The sequence below is a fragment of the Grampus griseus genome (assembly GCF_964374135.1).
Source record: "Grampus griseus genome assembly, chromosome: 3".
Lineage (NCBI taxonomy): Eukaryota > Metazoa > Chordata > Mammalia > Artiodactyla > Delphinidae > Grampus > Grampus griseus.
Window position 1 is genome coordinate 155,614,764 of NC_139019.1, and position 20,252 is coordinate 155,635,015.

A 20,252-nucleotide genomic window follows, 5' to 3' on the forward strand; every position below is an offset into this window, starting at 1 on the left:
ATTTATTTATTAAAAAATTTTTTTTTGGCTGTGTTGGGTCTTCATTGCTACACAAGGGCTTTCTCTAGTTGTGGCGAGTGGGGGCTACTCTTCCTCGCAGTACGTAGCCTTCTCATTGTGGTGGCTTCTCTTGTTGTGGAGCACAGGCTCTAGAGTGCAGCCTCAGTAGTCATGATGCATGGGCTTAGTTGCTCTGTGGCATGTGGGAACTTCCCGGAGTTGCTCTGTGGCATGTGGGATCTTCCTGGACCAGGGCTCGAACCCATGTCCCCTGCATTGGCAGATTCTTAACCACTGTGCCACCAGGCAAGTCCCCATCCTCAATTCTTTTCATTCTTTTTTCTTTATTCTGCTCCCTGGCAGTTATTTCCACCATTTTATCTTCCAGTTCACTTATCTATTCTTCTGCCTCAGTTATTCTGCTATTGATTCCTTCTAGAGTGTTTTTAATTTCAGTTATTGTGTTGTTCATCGCTGTTTGTTTGCTGTTTTGTTCTTCTAGATCCTTGTTGAATGTTTCTTGTATTTTCTCCATTTTGTTTCCAAGATTTTGGATTATCTTTACTCTCATTATTCTGAATTCTTTTTCAGGTAGGTTGCTTATCTCGTCTTCATTTATTTGGTCTTGTAGGTTTTTACCTTGCTCCTTCGTCTGTAACATTTTTTTTGTTGTTTCATTTTTTTTTTTGATGGGTGGGGCTGTATTCCTGTCTTACTGGTTAATTGGCCTGAGGCATCCAGCACTGGAGTTTGCAGGCAGTTGGATAGAACTGGGTCTTTGTTGCTGAGATGAGGACCTCTGGGAGGCCTCACTCCAATTAATATTTCCTGGGGTCTGAGGCTCTCAGTTAGTCCAGTAGTTTGGACTTGGAGCTCCCACCACAGGAGCTTGGGCCTGACCTCCGGCTTGGGAACCAAGATCCCACAAGCTGTGTGGCATTGCAAAAAAAAAAAAAAAAAAAAGAAAACAAAAAGGAACAATACAATAACAAAGAATAAGAAACAAAATAAAATTAGAAAGATAAAAAATATATTAGGAAAAATAAAAATATAATTGAAACAGCTGCAAAAAGGTAAAATAAAACCACAACAGAAAAAGGAAAAAATATGGGGGCGGGGGAAAACAAGCCAAAAGGAGCAGAACAATAACAAAGTATAAGGAATAAAATAAAATTAGAAAAATAAAAGATTTATTAGAAATACAAAAATATAAATGAATCAACATGGTAAAACAGAACCCCAATCTAAAAGAGGAAAAAAGAAAGAAAAAAAAAAAAGCCTTGGCTATGGGGGGCGTTTAGTTGGGGGTGGAACTTAGGCAGGGGGGTGACATTTGAGTGTGGGGCGGGGCCTAGGCTCAGGACCCAACCAGCAGGAAAAGGCCTTGGGGGCGGGGCCTAGGCCAGTGATGTTCAAGCATGGGGCAGCGCCTCTGCTTAGGACCTGTGTGGAAGGGGAGAGGCAGCACCTCCAAAGGAGGGCCTCTTGAGTGTGGAGTTCTGGAGTTTGGAGGTAAGGCCCTGAGTGAGGGTGTGTGGGTGGGGTTTAGGCCCAGCGTGTTGGAGGGGGTCTCCGAGTGTAGAGGTAGGGCCCTGGGTGGGGGTGTAGGGGCAGGGCTTGGACTCTGCATGGCAGGAGGGAGGCTCTGAGGGCAGAGGTTTAGGCCCTGGAGCCCAGGAGGCTCCCCCTAAGTGGGCAGGAAAAGTGCTGGCCGTGTTCCCTTCTGTTCCTCCGCCCCCCCACATGGTCTCCCCCAGGGTCTCCCTCATCCCTGCTGGACCCCTAACCATGGGTGGGTCCCGCTGGGTATAGGAACTCCTTCCCTCCCCCAGCCGTCCCTCAAGGGTGCCAGTCCTGTAGGTCCGGCCTTTACTTCTGCTCCCCTTTCCCTCCCTCCCACTCCTTCAGGACCCGCGTGGCTGGACGGGACCTAGGTGGGCCTGGATCAGGCCCTGGATCTCAGCAGGCTCCCAGGGGCCCAAGTGGGCAGGGGAAATCTGGCCACGCTCCCTTTTGATCCTCTGCCCTCCCAGTGTTCCCCCAATTTCCCCCTTCAGGCGTGGGATCCCTTCCCCTCCCCCCAGCCACCCCTCAGGGGTGCCAGTCCCATCCCGACTCCACTTCTCCTCCCTCACTAACCACCACGGCCCACGTCCTACCTGGTCACTGGGGGTTCCTCCCACCCCCTTAGGTGTCCATGGTCCCCCACTGGTGCCTGGTAGGTGCCCTAGTTGTGCGGAGACACGAATTCCGCTATCTTGTCTGCTATCTTGACTCCGCCCTCCCAAAGGTGATTAATATTAAAACTAAGGGCAAGCACACACCATTCATGCAAGGAGTGGGCAGCACTGTCTCCGCTGGGCAGAGGCTCCAGGAGGAGGTGAGTGGAGCAGTCTTGGGTCATGGTCTGACTTCCGCTTCTCTGGGAGGTGATAAGGCCCTTTCTGGGGAACTCATGAGCAAGGTCATGAGTGAGTCTTGGGAAACAGTGGGCTCTCCACAGTCGGGTGCCTGGCAAGACCGAGGTGTAGACCAGGTGCTGGACATGCAGCAGACGTCCGGTCAGTGAGAGTGGGCTGCTCTGTCTTTTCTATATCTGAGCCCACCGTGGTCTACCTCCCGCTCTCAGGGAAAAGCTGGAAACTTCTGTGAGTGATATGCGTGTTTTCAGCAGAGCCTGAGGGGAGAGACCCTCATCAGCACATGGTCAAGACAAGCCAAGTACTGATGAGAAGCTGGCCCAAGTTCTCCTGGGCGTTCTGTCCTCGGGTTAAGAAGACGGCCTGATGGAAGGGGGTCTTGGTGATGACAGTCCATATGCTGGGTCACACTGCTGCAGTGAGGCTCAGTTGCCCTCCACAGCTGCTGCAGAGCTGCCACCTTGGGATCACTTTTCACCATCCTCCAGGGGATTCCCTCCTCATCTCTCGTGTTGGGTTTCCTTTATCTCTAGTCTTCCACTTTCTTGGTTACCTCTTTTGTTTTGAAGGAGCACATCCTTCAGTACCTTCAAAGGGGTGCTGGACAGATAAAACTTTAGACAACTTACTTGTCTGGAGATATCTTTCATACTTGTTGAGAACTTGTCTGGGTATAGAAATTTTGAAGGCTTTGCTCTATTGTTTTCCTGCTTCTAATGCTGGTTTGGGGAAGTCTACAGCCATTCTGCTTCCAATCCTTTGTGACCTCTTCTGTAACTGCTTCCCCCGGCCCCCTCTTATTCTCTGTGAAAGTTTCTAGAAACTTCCTTGTGTTCTGAAATTTCATGATGATGTGCCATGGTGCTGGTCTGTTTTCATCTGCTGAGTTGGGTGCTAACTGGGCTCTTTCAGTCTGGGAGCACCTTTTAGTTGTAGGAAATTTTCTTGAGTAATTTCGTTAATTCTTTCCTTTCTGTTTTCTCCTTTTCTTAAAAAAAATTATTTATTTATTTATTTATTTTTGGCTGCATTGGGTCTTTGTTGCTGTGCGCAGGCTTTTTCTAGTTGCAGCGAGTGGGGGCTACTCTTCGTTGCGGTGCGTGGACTTCTCATTGTGGTGGCTTCTCTTGTTGTGGAGCATGGGTTCTAGGCGCAGGGGCTTCAGTAGTTGTGGCACATGGGCTGTAGACCGCAGGCTAGGTAGTTGTGGCGCATGGGCTTAGTTGCTCCATGGCACGTAGGATCTTCCCGGACCAGGGCTCGAACTCATGTCCCCTGCATTGGCAGGTGGATTCTTAACGGCTGCATCACCAGGGAAGTCCCTCTCCTTTCTTTTTGGAGCTTCTAGTATATGGATGATACACCTCTGGTCTGGTGCTCCAATTTTCTTATCTTTTTTCCTGATGGTTCAAGTCTCTTGGTCTTACTGTTTTACTTTCTGGGAGATTTTTCAACTTTGTCTTCCTAATCCTTTCATTAAGTTTTTTTATTTCTGCTGAAATGTTTTTAATTTCAAAGAACCCTTTTGATTGTTCTCATTTTGTTCTTGTTTAGTGAATGCGATATTTCCTTCTACCTCTCAGGGGTCACTAATGATAGGTTTCCCCACCTTCCTAGGTAGTTTTTTTTTCCTCCATTTTCCTCATTTTGATTGTTGTGTTGTATCTTGGTCTCCATCTGTTGAGTCTGGGACTAATCCCAGAGAGCTGGAGATCCTTGGCTGGCTGCTCCTGTGTAAAGTTGGGCAACAAAAGAGGTGACTGGGAACTTGATGCCCGTAGTTGAGGGAACCATGGACAGTAATATTGCCTTTTGTTCTTTGGTCAGATTCCCTAGAGAAGCCTCCTTCCAACTTCCTGCCTGAGGGGTAAAGGCTTGACTACCAACGTTCTGGGAGTGGATTGTGGGCTAGTGTCTCAGCATTCATTTCCTTTTCCTGTTCTTAGCATGGTACCTGTGCTCTCAACTACACCTGGTGCCTGCAGCCCAGAAACCTTCTTTTCCACCTTTTTGAGAGAGAATGAGCTTCCAGACCAATGCAGTGTTAGTTATTGGGCTGTTACTGGGACACAGGGTGTGGGGAGGGGATTTGGCATTGGCCATCAGCTAGTCCTTATTTCAATCCACCCATCATCCCACTTCCAGAGGTACTTGGTGCCTTTGGAGGATTCTGCAGTACAGACTGGAAGAGTCTTGGCCAGCTTCTCAGATATACTAAGTCCATCGCCACATGGACACCTGCTTTCCAGCTTACAACAGTTCTGTTATTTTCTTCCTCTCCTTCTCCCCCTGTCCGTGTAGGCTTGTGATTAAAAAAAAAAATCATACCTTTCCTAAAGTTGTAATGGGGTTCCAGGGAGGAGCAAAATTAGATGTATGTGTTCAATGCACCATTTTTACTCAAGGTCCCTCCTATGCTTGGATTTGTGTTTAGACATTGTATTCAGTTCCAAAATCCGTCTTTTCATGACACTTGTACCACTGTGATCTAATTAATGTTATTTTGTAGTGTCTTCTGAAATTTTGAAAGGTAAATACCTCCTTGTTATTATTCCTTTTTAATATTTTTTCTGGCTATTCTCTCATATGTAGTCTTCCAGTTGAACTTCGGAATTATTCTGTTGGATTTTAACAGTTTTTTGATGGGGAGACTGTGTTAAATTTATAGATTATTTTGGAGGAGAATCAACCTGCAATCCAGGATAGTGTCGTTGTGTCTCCAGTTACTGAGGTCTTCTTTTGTTTTGAGGGAGAGCTTTGACTATATTTTATTACTCTCTGTGTAGTCTTCATACATTCCTTATTTTTGTTTATACCTAGATATTTTGTAGGGTTTGTTCCTATTGTCAATAATCCTCTTTTCCCATTCTCTTTCCTAGCTGGTCACTGTTATGTACAAGAAAGGTATTGATCTTTGCATACTGATTCTATGTAAGATGAGAATTAACTATTTCTTGTAGGTTTGGTAAAACTCTTCTATAAAACATTCTGGGCTTTTCTTTGACTGCTTTTTTCCATTTCTTCTAAGGTTTATTCAGGTTTTCTACTTGAGCCAACAGTTAGTGTGTATATTCTCTATTTAGTCTAGGCTTATTAGAACTGTGTTTTTAATTTCTGGTGTTTAGGGTTTGAGGGTCCTCCTTGTTTTCTCTGATTTTGCTCTATGGTAGCAGCTGTGGACATGATTTTTGAGTTTCCTTTTTGTCCTAACATACAGTCAAATTTGGAACTTGTTCTGCACGTGCTTGAACAGGACACATTTTATGGTTGTTGGGCTTAAACATTAGGTTGCTTTAGTAATTCAAATCTTCTACAGTAATGCAAATCCTGCCTAATGTTTTATCTAATTCACCTGTTTCTTTCTGGAATAGATGTATTAAAAAGCACATAGCACTGTGGCTTTGCCTATTTCTCTCTGTATCAGGTTGAAGCTCTGTTAGGTGAAAAAAGTTCATATCTTTTATATCTTCTCAATGAATTGTTTATCAGTTTGTACCCTTAATGCCTTGGATTATATTTTATCTCATGAATGTAGTTACGCCTGGTTTCTTTTTGTTGGCAATTACATGGTAACTCTCTCTTCACCCCGTTTGTCTGAACTCCTCCTGGGTAATTTTGTTGTAGTTACACCTTGTATAAGTAACTTACAGCAGGATTTTGTGCCAGCTCCTGCTCCTTTGCCAGCCACCTGACTTTTGCTCCTGCTGCCCACCCCCCTCTGCCGCCCCCAGCCTGGGCTTCCTGGCCCTGCTGTACCTGCCTCTCCTTCCAGTCCAGCTCCCAGCTCCCAAGGGCACCCTCTGCCTCCCCACTGCTGGCCCTGTGCTCCCTCCCATCGTATCTCTGCACTGGCTCCTACCCCTCACAGCCCTGCGATTATCTGTGAGGCACTGAGGCATACAAGACCCTGGGCCCCTGTCTTCTGAGCGGCCTTCCACTCAACTGGAGAAGACAGATAATGCCCAAGTAAATTCACAGATGACATTCGAACTGCAAATGGTGGTGTGTTCCATGAAGGAAGACACTGGGGGAAGGAAGAGCCTATTTTAATTTAGAATGAAATAAGGCAAGTTGCCCTGAGGAGGGGACATTTCAGCTGACACTTGGAGGATGAAAGGGAGGAAGCCCAGTGAGGAATGAGGGGAAGATCATTCCATGAAGAGGGGACAGCAATCTTTCCCATCACTGAGCAGTGGCGTCTCAAGGCTCCGTGCCCCTCCTCCCCTTGTCGGTGTGCAGCTGGCCCTGAGCGGGGAGGCAGAGGGGGACCAACACATCTGAGTCCACTGCAGGAGGCAGTGGGTCCCTGGCACCAAGGGCTGCAGGTCCCCTTCGCTCTAGACCTTTTGGGGGGGCTTCTGCTGGACCTGATAGTGTTGCAGGAAGGGGGACCCCTTCCAGGGCCCGAGAGTGGGCTCTTGTCTAACACTCGGAAATGAATTGTCCGACGAGACATACATGCTGACAAAGCAAGAGACTCTATTGGGAAGGGGCAGCCCGGTGGAGAGCAGCAGGGTAAGGGAACCCAGGAGAGCTGCTCTGCCATGTGGCTCGCAGTCTCAGGTTTTACGGTGATGGAATTAGTTTCTGGGTTGTCTCTGGCCAATCATTCTGACTCAGGGTCCTTCCTGGTGGCCCATGCATCGCTCAGCCAGGATGGATTCCAGCGAGGAGGAATCTGAGAGGTTGGGAGGACATATGGACTGGCATCTCCTTTTGACCTTTCCCAAATTCTTCCAGTTGGTGGTGGCCTGTTAGTTTTGTGTTCCTTACCAGGACCTCCTGTCATAAAACATCTCATGCAGGGCTTCCCTGGTGGCGCAGTGGTTGAGAGTCCGCCTGCCGATGCAGGGGACACGGGTTCGTGCCCCGGTCCAGAAAGATCCCACATGCCGCGGAGCGGCTGGGCCCGTGAGCCATGGCCGCTGAGCCTGCGCGTCCGGAGCCTGTGCTCTGCAACGGGAGAGGCCAAAGCAGTGAGAGGCCTGCGTACTGCAAAAAAAAAAAAAAAAAAAAAGGAATTTTTTGCAAATGGTTACCTGGCCAGGGTGGGCAGTTTTGGTCAGTGGTTCCCCTAACAATAGGAAGGTTAAGTTTGGGCAGGAGCAGCAGCAGAAAGGACATCCTAGGAGAGGCCAGTGCAGCAAAGGCCTGGGCGTGGGATTTGCACAGGGACAGCAAACACCCAGGCACCCTTGAACCTACAGAGCCAGCACTTGCTGCATGATGCTCCCATGGCATTTACAGACTCAGGTCCCTGGGGTTTCTCTTCTCGGGAATAAACATGCTTGTTTCTATCAGCTTCAGTTTTCCCACACCATCCCTTGGTGCTGGTGAAGTACACAGGTCCCTCTGGGGCACATTAACAACTTTGGATGACATGACTTGGGCTGGGTTCCAGCCCTTCTCTGTGGTGTGACTTGTCTGAGTCACTTAATCTTCCTGGGGTTCCTTGATGCTAAAACGGGGACAGTAATGAGGATGGTGCGGAGCCTCCCGTTTGCTGTGAGGATCAGATGGCTGCTGGACATAGCGGAGGTTTGTTACTGTGAGGGGCTGTGCACATGCCCCACCCTGCCCCCAGATGCAGGGGCAGCAGGGGGCAGCAGGTTCTGGCAGGGGCATGTGATTCAGGGGCTGTGGCTGCTGTGACCCACTTATTCCCCTGGAGGGCAGGTACTTCAGGATGCCCTGGATGCAGTTCTGCTTCCCCTATTCCGTCCTCTCCACAGACTGTTATTGACTCTTTGGGGAATTCTGTCCGACCCTCTGTAGAGACTCTAAAATGAGGGACAGCTTTTGGAAGCTTCCTGTTGTGTCATCGTTTGCCTGAGACATGAACAGTCCAGAAAGGTCTCCCCAGCACAGAGAATGCCAGGAACTAAAATCCCTGCGGTTACCCATTGAGAATATAGGGTCCTGCCATAGACACCTCCGCTCAGGGAAGCCTCGGCCTACCGGGGTCCAGTCTTCTCCCATCTACCATGGATCAGCCACCCAGGGGGGACCAGCGGCTTCTCCTTGTGGGGAGGCTGTGCACAGAGGGCGATTGAGTCAGGAGCCAGGGCAGCATTGTCCTCCCACCTCAGCAGGAGATGGGCAGTGCCAGCTGCTCGTTAGTGGGTCAGTTACAAGCATGCAAGAGCTCCAGGGGGAGGAGGGGAGGGTGACAGAGAGGTCTGAGGGACCGAGAAGAACTGAGGCCTTTAGAGCAAGGAGGCAGCCCAGTGCAGGTGGACGGGCCCTGAAGGCTGGGATTGGTTTCAGAGAATCACTAGGCAGCCAGCTGAGAACCCAAGCAGGACTCAGCCTGAGGGATAGGCCCGCTAGAACCAGAGTGTGGTTGGGATCTCTGTGTGGCCTAGCCTTTAGGATCGGGCCCATTGTAGGGAGAGTCAGGAGACATCCAAGAATGACAAGGTGGAACGACAGCCTGGCTGCTGGGTCCCATCAACACTCATGTGGCCCCAGGTCTGGGTGCCTGGCAGACCCTGCTGACCTTGGAGCTGTTCCCTACGTCCTGCCAGGCCTGAGCAGGGCTTGGGCTTCCAGGGACCCGACTGTAGGGTGGGGCTGTCACCTTCAAGGTGCCCCGAGCGGCCCTGTCTTCCTCCCTTCATCTGCACTTTACTTTGGATTTGGACACATCTCTATAGGGGCTGGGCCTTGGGGGGGTGTTCTAGAACATAATGTCCAAGCCACCCTCTAAAATTATCATGCTCAAGATAATAATGATAACAATAATTATGCTTGTGGTGAAATTAACATTTCTAATGCATTCTTAGAAAACATTGCTGTTTTTAATGGGCTTGTAACATACAATTTAGTTAAAAACTGAGCTTGCGGGCTTCCCTGGTGGCACAGTGGTTGAGAGTCCGCCTGCCGATGCAGGGGACACGGGTTCGTGCCCCGGTCCGGAAAGATCCCACATGCCGCGGAGCGGCTGGGCCTGTGAGCCATGGCCACTGAGCCTGCGCATCTGGAGCCTGTGCTCCGCAACGGGAGAGGCCACAGCAGTGAGAGGCCCGTGTACTGCAAAAAAAAAAAAAAAAAAAAAAAAACAACACAAAAAACTGAGCTTGTTCAGCAGAAGCAGCTACAAGATGTACCCTAGCCAGCCCTGGCCTGGTGGCAGCCCCATTCCCTCCCCCAGAAAATGTCAAGAGGAGTCACTGCACGGTGACTTCTTGGGTTAGGGTTGGGGGCACACTCTGATGCCTTCAGAGGTTAAGTGGGCAGCAAGGGCGGCAGGCCAGGCAGCGGGCCCCTGTGTCCTGTTTCCAGGCATGGCTGTCACTCCACAGCTCAGTGTAAACTCCCCTCCCCCTCTACAGTGACTCCATTTCTTAATTTCTCAGATAAGCTGGCTATTCTAGGTTTTAACATGAAATCTCCAAATTTTGAAATACTGTCAACCAAATAAGGTATTTAAAAAACACCACATGGCCCTAACAGGCACCCCCATGGTCTGGTTTTGCTCAGGGACCACCTGTCAGTGACCCCTGGCTTGACAGGGGCAGGGGGTAACATCCAGCCTCTTCCCTGGGAAGAGCTTTTTATGGAAATTACCATCTTTCTGCTTCCCAAGGTGGTTCTGAAGGTGAGCTGTCCCTGCTTGTTGAAAATGCAAAGAAATAAATGTGTAAAAATAGAGTAGCAATTCCTCAAACCCACTGTCAGGTTTAAGTAGCTGATGTTTCCCCTGGGAGCAGCAAGGATGGCCCTGAATTACCCCCAGACAGCACAGCAGAAGGATGAGCTCTGCACTGGCACTCTCCCTGGAGTGGTCCTGGGCAGTGCCTGCCGTGTGCATGTGTGTGCGTGTGTGTGGAGTGTGTGTGTGCCTGTGCATACGGGGTGGACATGGGGGACTACAGGGCTGGGGCGGGGGCACAAGGACCCCAGGAGGTAAGGAATGCCAGCAGATGCTCAGCCCTGGCACTAGCCCATTCCTCTTTTCTGTGCAGCCCTTCCCCCTCTGCTGCTCCTTCACTCCCATTTTTCCTTCCATAGCCAGGTTGCAGGTTTGTGCCTGAAACCTAACAGACAGCAGGTGTAAAGAAGAGAGCTTCTGGCTGGCTGGGGAGCTCTCTCAGTCTTGTGGTCTGTAAAATGGAGGCAATAACGCACACCAGAGAGGCCTGTTGTCAGCACTGGATGAGGAGACATACTCGGAGGGCCTGGCTGCCTCACTGTGCCTCCAGAGGAGACCGGGGAAAAGAGCTTAGGGGACAAGTGAGAAGAATTGTTCTGGAAGACTCTTTAGTGATGTCATGATAACCTGAGGTCCTAGGTCCTTCCCAGGGCAAGAGTCTCTGAGACACACCTGTTCCTCCCCCTACCAGGAGTGCCAAGGAGGGGCAGGACCCTGGGGTCAAGGACCTGGCGTGGACACATAGACCAGTGCAGGGTTGTGAGGGGCTTCCAGAGGCTTTGGCACTGGGACTAATTGGACAGTGTGGTCTGTGGCTGCCGGCAATGCTGAAGGTCGGCCTGGCCAGCTCAGCTGCAATCCTGAGAGGTAGGGGCCAGGATTGGTCCATGGTGGGCTCCAGGCCCAGTGGGAAAGTAGAAGGGGATTGAGACAGATGCTGCAGCCCTGCAGATGGTGCAATGACATCCTGGGGTCCTGGGCCTGATGCAATCCAGCCCCTGGCCCCCTCAGCTGTGGCCCCTAAGGCCCCATGCCCCAGATGGTCTGCCCCGCTCTGAGCCAGGTGTTTAGCCTGTGGGGGACGGAGTGAGCCTCTGCCAGGCAGACTGTGGGAGAGTTGTCATAAGAGGGGCTCATCCTGATTCCTGCATGATTCAGTCAGGCAACCTTTGATCTCTTTGGCACTTGGCATCAGGGGCAGGCACAGTTCTGGGGTCGGGGTCACCCATGGCCTGGCCCCAACCCAGGAGTTGAGTGGGCGGGCCTGGCACAGAGATGAGGGACCTAGCTCCAACCAGGGACTGAGCAGAAAGTTCCAGAAGAGGAGCTGTCTGAAAAGACACTGTGAAACACATACCACCTGGGCTGGGCCTCAGTTTCCCCAGTTACAAATGGGGAGACCAGCCTGGGAGACCAGCTCTTTGGCACTGGGTGGCCCTTGGGGAGTGTGCGAGTGTGTGAATGGGTGAAAAGAGTCCACCCTGCCCATTCAGCTTCCCACCCTCTCTGTTCACTGCTGGGTGCCAAACCTGGCCTCTGTGATGGCCGAGCTGTGGATTTGCATGCTGCTGGGTCTGAGCTGACTTGGTACATCACTGCTGCCCTCTCTGAACCTCAGTTTGCTCTCCTTTGAAATGGGGACAGAAATGCCCTCGGTTAGGGTGCTGTGATGATGACAAGCTGATGGCCAAGCTGGCACCTGGCAGGTGCCGAGTTGCATCTGAGTGGGGGTTTGTCCTGCTGCGGTGTCCCTGGTGAGCCTGGGCTGCTGCTACAGGCTTTGTCCTCTCTCCTTCCAGGGATCTTCCCGGGTAGCCTGGACAGCTTCAGCCGTGCCCTGGGCATCCTGGAGGAGCGAGTCAACAGCTCCAGGCAGAGGGTGCGCAGACATGCTGCCGACGACGACTACAACATCGAGGTCCTGCTGGGGGTGGATGACTCTGTGGTCCAGTTCCACGGGAAGGAGCATGTGCAGAAGTACCTGCTCACCCTCATGAACATTGTGAGTGGGGGTGGGGTGGCAGGGGCAGGGCACTGGGGGTGGGGCTGGGAGGCTAGGGGTGCAGGTGGGCCAGGGCAGCTGTGCTTGCCACGGTTTCCTGGTGGAGCTGGGGATGAGTGACATGGTCACAGGGAGGCTGTCTGGATCTACAGGTGAGAAAAGGTGACCCTCCCATCGATTTTGTTGAACCTCAGTTTTCTCCTCTGCAAAGGGCGGGTGGAGGGGGGTGGTTCTGACTTGGCAAGGCTGTTTACATGCTAAGGCAGCTTTCCAGAAACTCGTCATTTGTGTACCAGTTTTCTTAATTTTTCATCATACCCACATGGTATAGGCTGTGTATTTTCCTGTAAATCAACTGACTTTTTTTAAAACTTAAAATTATTTACAAAGGCAACCTCGCTTTATTGTAAAGGTAACCTAGAAGTAAAATGTAAAGCGATGTTATTCAAATCCAGCTAGACAGTCCTGCCTTCTGCCGGGTCTGCACCACAGCCCGCGATATTCAAATGGGAGATTAGTGTGTGTTAGAGAGGAGGACAGACAGACCGACACCCATCCGAGGTTTCTCCTTGAGGTAGTTAGAGGAAGTGAAGATGGAAGAGAGCATCCGTTTCTCCCTGTGAGGTTGGGCTCCTTAACTGGGTGACTGGGTGCCACCTAAGCCTCCTGTGGCACCACGGGACACCTGCCCTGTCTACCCAATCCTGAGAGATTAAGCTGTTACCCCTCCCCTCATTCCAGCCCCTTCCACCCCAGGAGGTATAGGATGCTGACCTTGTAGAAAATGCAGTTCCTGCCTCTGCCCGGGGTGGTGTGGAGATCCTGCCCCTCACTGCCTGGTGCCTCATTTGAGCCCTGCTGGGAGAATATTAGGGGTTGGAGGGAGATGCAGTGGGCCTGCAACCAGGACACGCTGTGGGCCCAGCATTGTGGGAGGGGTGGATTTGTGGCAGGAAGCCTGGGCTTGTAGGGGGCTGGAGGTGGGCAGGGAAACCCAGGGGATAGGGGGCTCTACAGCAGGCAGGGCTGCTCCCCAGCCTGTCAGTGAACTGGGTCCTCCAGAGGTCCAGCTGGTGGCGAGCAGTGAGGGGGTAGGACATTTACTCCTGGCCTGGTTCTCAGCTCTGCTTCCTGGGCCATGGTGAGCCCCTGGGAATTCAGCTGATCCTTGGGCAAGACCTCCCAGAGCCCTAGTGAAGAGATAGGTCAGGGGCAAGAAGGAGGATATGAATGAGCTGGTCACTGGACCAGGAGTAAACCCCTGCCTGCCGGCCTGTCTTCCTCTCCACCTGCCTTAGGTAAGTCACTGACCCTCTGGAATGCAGCCATCTCATCTGCAAAGCAGGGCCGAAGTCTGTTTGCAGATGTTATTTTATTTTGGAGAGTGTTATCACACTTAATCTCACTTATTTTTGAAAAGTACCTTTAATATAATAATAGTAATAATAATACCATGATGGCTACAAATATTGAGCTCTTAATATGTGAATCTGTGTGCCAGGCTTGTGCTAGTCACTTATCATGCATTATCTTTGGAAATCTTCACACGAACTATAAAATTGGTAGATATAAAATCTTGTCTGCCTTCAAAATATATGTCTTTCCCCAAGTATTATACTGCCCTCCAACCCAGTGGACAAAAGGACTGGTTGTGGCATTCGGGAGTCCTGAATCCTGGTAAACTACTTGTTTCTTCACACCGGAATTAGCATACATCCCAGAGTAAGAGCTCAGTCTCATAAGATGGGCCCCACTTCAAATGTCGAGCTCAACTCCCAGGTTGTCAGCTGTGCTTCTTACCAACCAGCTCCTCAAGTTCAATAATTTGCTAGAACGGTTCACAGAACTCAGGAAACCACTTTACTTACTACCATCGGTTTATTATAAAGCACACAACTGAGGAACAGCTAAATGGAAGAATGCACAGGGCAAGGCATGGGGAAGGTGCGTGGAGCTTCCATGGCCTCTCTGGATGCACCACCGTCCCAGCAACTCGATGTGTTCCCCAACCTGGAAGCTCTCCAAACTTCATTGTTTAGGGTTTTTATGGAGGTTTTATTTTGCAGGCATGATTGGTGAAATCACTGGCCATGGGTTATTGAACTCAATCTCCAGTTTTTCTCTCCTCCCTGAAAGTTGGGGGTGGGGCTGAAAGTTCCAACTCTCTAATCATACAGTTGGTTCCTCTGGCTACCAGCCCCCATCCTGAACTATCTAGGGGCCCACCAAGAATCGCTTCATTAACATAAACTCAGGTAAGGTTGAAAGGGGCACATTATGAATAACAAGAGATGCTCCTCTCACCCCTATCATTAAGGAAATTACAAGTGTTTTAGGAGGTCTGTGCCAGGAATGAGGGGCAGAGACCAGATACATATTTCTTATTATTTTGCACCTGGGTTACCCCTGACCCCACCACTACCAGGTATGTCACTGAGAATGGGCTTCAGTCTCCTAAGCCTTGGTTTTCTCATCTTTAAAATGGGCAATAATTTTCATCTTGAGTTGTCGGTGAGGATTAAATGAGATGATGAAGGTGAACGTGCTTTACAGTCTCTAAATAAACGTGGTTTTGCTATCATGACGATGACAATATTTAGTTTAGCGACAGCAGGTTTAGAATTATTCTTGACAAGTGCAGCAAAGACTCTGAGTGTCTTCCTGAGGCTGGTGGATCAAATCCGCCTTTTCCCTGGTGTGGAGGGTCCCTCTGTCGCACACACCTTATGCCCATGAGCTGGTAGGAGGAAGTCTAGAGCTTTGTCTTGGTTTTGCCGGTTAACTTCAATGTATTCATTTACACCCCCGGGATCCAACTGTACCTCAATTTTGGATAAGGGTGTGGTTTGGTTAGTTTCTTGAAGAGCATGAGAAATATAAAAATTCTTAAATTGAAACAAATTTGATCATAACAGAAAGGGATTTTAGGAGACGAATCGGAGGAGCTGAGAAAGAGTACTTGGGCCGTGTCTTTTTTCCCCTGCTGCATCACGCAAGTGGTGCTTGTTCCAGGCACAGCGGCTGGTCCTGCAGAGACAGAGGGCCTGATGGACACTCCTGGGCTCAGGGAGACACGGCAGTGGGGGGTATCTGTACCTCCAACCTGAGCTCCCACAGTAAGAGTGCAGTGTGGTAGAGGGAGGTGAGGGCCCCTGCTTGGATCCTGTGTTGCCTTGACAGTACCCTCTAAGGCTCAGTGTCTTCATCCAGGGTACATGCATGCCCTGGGAAGAGTCCCTGGGGATGATCTAAGGCACATGAGCCCTTTGGTGGTCTTGGGGAGGAGGGGGATTGAGGAGGCAGGAATATTTGAGAAAAGATAAGCTTCTTTAGCAGTGCTGTCCAATAGAACTTTCTGCATTGCTAGAAATGCTCTAATTCTGCATGTCCAATACAACAGCCACTAGCCACCCTGACCCTTGAGCTCTTGAAATGTGGCGTGTAATTGAAGAACTGAAATTTTAATTTAATTACGTTCCAATAGAATTTAAAACAAATTTTAATTATGAAAAAATATATAAAATTTACCATCTTCACTGTTTATAAGGGAGCAGTTCAGTGACATTAAGTATACTCACATTATTATGCACCCATCACCACCACCCATCTCCAGAACTCTCTTCATCTTACAAAACTGACACTCTGTACCCGTTAAACAATAACTCCCATTGCTCCCTCTCCCCAGCCCTTGGGAAGCACCATTCTACTTTCTGCCTGCTGTGCCCTTCCTCTGAACTTGACCAGCACATGGCGCTAAATGGCAGTGTGGGTGGCCCTGGGTGTGGGGGCCTTTAGACCCGGTAGGTGCTGGCCCACCTGAAGCTGCAGCCAGAGCCCCATGTGACCCTACAAGGCCTGGCCAGGGTAGGGCTCCCTCTTCTTGTAAGCGCACAGCTGGTCTTGGGGCTTCCCAGCATTTGGAGCCAAAGCAGCAACGTGCAGGACAGATGTGGCAGCAGCTGACCCAGACTGTGCTCCAAGTGAGGCATTTGGTCAGCAGTGAGGACAGCCAGGACCAGGATGGAAGTATTCCCAGCTCCCAAGCCTGGGGGCCAGCCCTGGGCGGACAGTCTGTCCCCTGAGGGAGGTCACAGAAGCCCTGGGAGGAGGGTCAGGTGGGGGGTCCCGATGGCAAAAGACCTGGGGAATGTGGGCTCCAAGGAGCAGCAGAGGCCAAGGTGTCGGGCCAGGTGTCGGCGTGGCTCAGCCCTGGCAGCTCTAAGCCAGCTTGGTCTCCCTCATCGTTCAGTTATTCTGCTTGCAGGACTCCCTTTGGGGTCTCTTTGTGGCAGACCCTGGGCTGGGACGTGGGTCCTGGTGTGACACCGACATTTCAGGTTCATCAGATATCCACATGCTCCCCTCCCTTCCATTTCCCAGCCTCCCTTGCACCTCATTTTTGGGGCTGTGTGGCTAGTTTTAGCTAACGGCCTGTGTGGAAGGAAATGACATAGGTCGCCTCTTGGCCAAGGCAGTTGAGAGCCAGTGTGTCCACTTCCTCTCTCTCTGTCCTACCACAGTGACCTTGGAAGTCACGTGTCCCAGTAGCTGCAGCCGCAAAATGGGGCAGGGCCGCCCAACCTGCATAAGCCTGTGATGTGTGCAAGGAAACACACACCAGCCTTTACTGTATTAAGCCACTGAAATGTGGTAGATTCTCTGTTAACTGCAACACAGCCCATCCTATTCTAATACACACAGCTCCTGTCCATACAGTACAATCAGCAAATATTTACTGGGCATCAACTCTATGTCAGCCGTGAAATAGAGCCAATGTGGGGAACAAGGGGCCCAAGTAAGAGGGGAAGTTGGAGGCAAGGAAGGCCAGTCAATAGAGGAACTTGGATGTGACTCTAAGGGCAGTAGGAAATTGCTAGAGGTGCTACTTCCTTCCAACATTAATGGGCAAGACATTTAATGCCCATTTTTTCATAGGAAAATGGGAATTAATCCATCCCTCTTTCCACCTCAGACTCTCGAGGGTCAGAAGGGTTGGAAATATTTGCTGAGCATTTCGAGAGAGCCACCTGGATGTAGAAGGGGTCTCATGGTGTTCAGAACCCTCCCACAAACCCATTCAAGCACCTCTTTCGAGGTCCAGTTTCCTTCTTTTCTTCCTCAAGTCTAGAAAAGTAACATTCTTTGTTTATTAAAATATGCTATATTTAACATGTACCATATACTATTTATGATGGAAAATTAGAATATATTCATATAGGTTTGTGAATGTTTTCTCCTATCAATTATTGCCTAGTACTTCATTTTAATGATGGCATAACATTGCACCACGTGACTGTAGCATACTTTTTAGGTAATTGATTATTTATATTACTCATGTAACAAAATTTATTTCCCTTTTAGATGTTAGTTTGGCCACTAATAGTAATGAATATCATTATAGCTGAAACTATTACTCATCTTTACTATTTCCTTAAACTAAGTTCCTAAAAGTACAATTCTTGGTCCACAGTTATGTGCAGTTTAAAGTTTTCTGTGTCAGAAAGCTTTCTGTTCATTTTCACCTATTCATGTTCCATTGAGTAAATGCCCATCTCCTCACCTCTTCACACCACCAAATCCTTTTTAGCTTTGGCAGTTTGATAGCTACAATAGGGATATACTTTTGTTGTAAGTTGTAGGTATTTGATGGTAAGGAGGTCCCATTTAAATATATATATATATATATATATATATATTTTAAAACAGTGATCATCTTATATTTTTATGATTGGCCTATTCATGTTTTTTATTCCACTGGGACTTTAGCTTCTTTTGTGTTAATCTGAAGAACTGTTATATTAAAATAGGTTAATTTTTTGTCGGATGTTTGTGTGGGAAATGTTTTCCCCAGTTTTGTTGTTTGCCTTTTGTTGTATTTTGTTTGGGGTTGGTTGGTTGATGGCTTACATTTTTGTGTGTAGTCATGTCCTGAGATCTTTTCCTCCCTGGTTTTTCCCTTGGGGGCTGTCTTTGGCATTTCATGCCCTCTCCAGAAGTTAATCTTCTTGGAGTTTCTTTCTGTTTGCCCCCAACAGTGACTCCCATGGCCTGTTGTCAGCAGCATCATTTCCCAAACCCCAGTCCTCACTGACCACCTGACGATTCTTGCTGTGCATTCAGCTGCGGCAACCCCACACCCAGAATGTCTCCTGGGTACAAAACTCCCGGGGCCAAGTGCAAACTGAAAATGTGGTTCTCTTATTCAAAGAGCAGGAAAAAGTGTCATAAGACGTACCTATACAAAGCCTTTTCCTTTCGTATACAGTCTTTCAACTTGTCAAGATTTTAAAATTTTCTATTTATTATCACTCTAAGCGAAGAAAAATTAGGATTTTTAATTATAATCATGCATTTTACCATTCATCTTTATATTGTACAAGGCCTGTTTTAAATGCAGATATTAGAACATTTAACCAGCATGGGGAATCACCAAAATTAAACAGATTTGTACTTTATGGCTTGTGCCCGAAGGATGCTGCAGGCTTACCAGAAGTTCAGACAAAGCACCAACCAGACTTAAGAAGGTTGGGAGGAGGAAGACAGGCCCCCCCAGGAGTGGAGCCATGAGGGAGCACTCCCTGAGGGCCCCTGGTCCTGGCCAGTGATGCAGGGCGTGCCCCCGGGGCCTGACAGCTGCCTGTCCTGTCGCCCGACAGCTGCCACTGAAAGAACACAGGGCATCTCCCAGCCCCAACCCAGGTCATGCCCTGCCCCAAGATGCCTCAGGGCACATGTGTCCACCTGACCATCCCTGCACCTGCATGCAGGCCCCTGTAGTGGTCACTGAGTGGGGAGTAGGAAGACAAGAGCCTGTCCTGTGGAAGTGGGACCACGTGTGAGCCAAGGCTTCCCTGTCCCAGCGGATTTCACTCACAAAACACAAATTCAAAGATAAAATAATGAATTTCAAGATGGTAACCACAGAGCGTTAAGCCCAAGTGCAGAGCCCTCTTGGGCGTGGGCCCTGGTCACTCGCCCCTGAACCCAGGAACCTGAGCCTGTGCTTCCTGCCTCAGGCCCCGTTCTTATGGCCCCATCCCCATCCTCTACTCATCTGGAGGCTCAGCTCAAACCTACCACCGCTCTCAGTTCTCTGCCCAGATGAAGAAAGCTGGTGCCTTTTGAGCACTGAGGCCAGGCTGTGGGCTGAGGCCTCATCCCTTGGGGTCCTCTGCACTGATTTTTACCTCTCGTACACCATAGCCTTGAGATTGCTGGCAAACCCAGGATGAGGCCCTGTGTCCTGGGCCCAGGGTCCTTTAACCAGGCCAGAGAAGCTGGGACCCCTTGGGGAAGGCTGCCAGAGAGCCTCATCCACATGTTTGAGGGAGGAGGGGTCTCGATCCCACCACCAGTAGGCTGTGAGGATGGAGCGGGGAGCACTGGCAGATGTGCGGCCCCTCCAGCCATGCTGGCTCCTCCAGGGCCCATGCCCCACACTGCTGCTGGGTCCCGCCTTGGTCCCCTACTTAGGTGAGCCTCTCCAGCGCTGGCCTCCCCCTGCCACCATCCCGTTCCTGCTCCTCCCGAGTCTTCAGCTGTGGCTCATCTTCTGACCTTCACCAGGCTCAGCCCTGAGGACAAGGAACTCCCCCCTGCCCGGGGCCGCCCTCTGCACTGGGAGCTGCGGTCCTGTTGACCCCTCTTCCCTGGAAACGGGCTTCCTGCCTAGCCTGGAGCTCCCAGGCTGGGAGGCAGTCAACACTCCTGAATGTGCCTGCTGCTGACTCTGGTGCCAGCCCTTGAGCTAGTCTGTGCTTTCAAACTCAGTGCTGTGGCAGTGCAAGCCTGGCACCCCAAGGAGCCATGCAGTGACGCAGCCCTCATGTTCGCGGCACCTCCAGTTACCTTGTCAGGCGTGGACAGTGGGTCTTCTCTGGGCTCAGGTGAATGGGAGGCCAGGGAGGAATGCCTTCGGGGAAGACTCGAGAGCCATTATTAAAGTAATATGTTTACAAATGCACTTTAAAAAGTAAAACCTATTCATGCCAAGACTTCAAGAAATATAAAACTTAGGCACAAGACTAGTGCTTCCTATATGGCTTATAGCATTTAACTACAGCATTAATTTCAATCCTATAGTTCCCTGAGCAGCCAAAGGCCTTGGTGGTTGCTCTGGCTCTCAGGATCCATAGAGACCTAGCACTGCTGCCTGACTGAGCTGCTGGTCCGCTTG

At 49.9% G+C, this 20,252-nt stretch overlaps 1 protein-coding gene across 1 annotated transcript in view; it reads left to right on the forward strand.

Moving 5' to 3' along the window:
• Positions 1-20,252, forward strand: part of ADAMTS2 (ADAM metallopeptidase with thrombospondin type 1 motif 2) — a gene marked incomplete at its 5' end in the record, with an annotated part of 245,426 nt that overhangs the window by 140,902 nt on the left and 84,272 nt on the right. Inside the window, one exon of the mRNA XM_082650498.1 lies at positions 11,874-12,076. Coding sequence (XP_082506624.1) covers positions 11,874-12,076 — 203 coding nt within the window. The remainder of the gene's footprint in view (positions 1-11,873; positions 12,077-20,252) is intronic.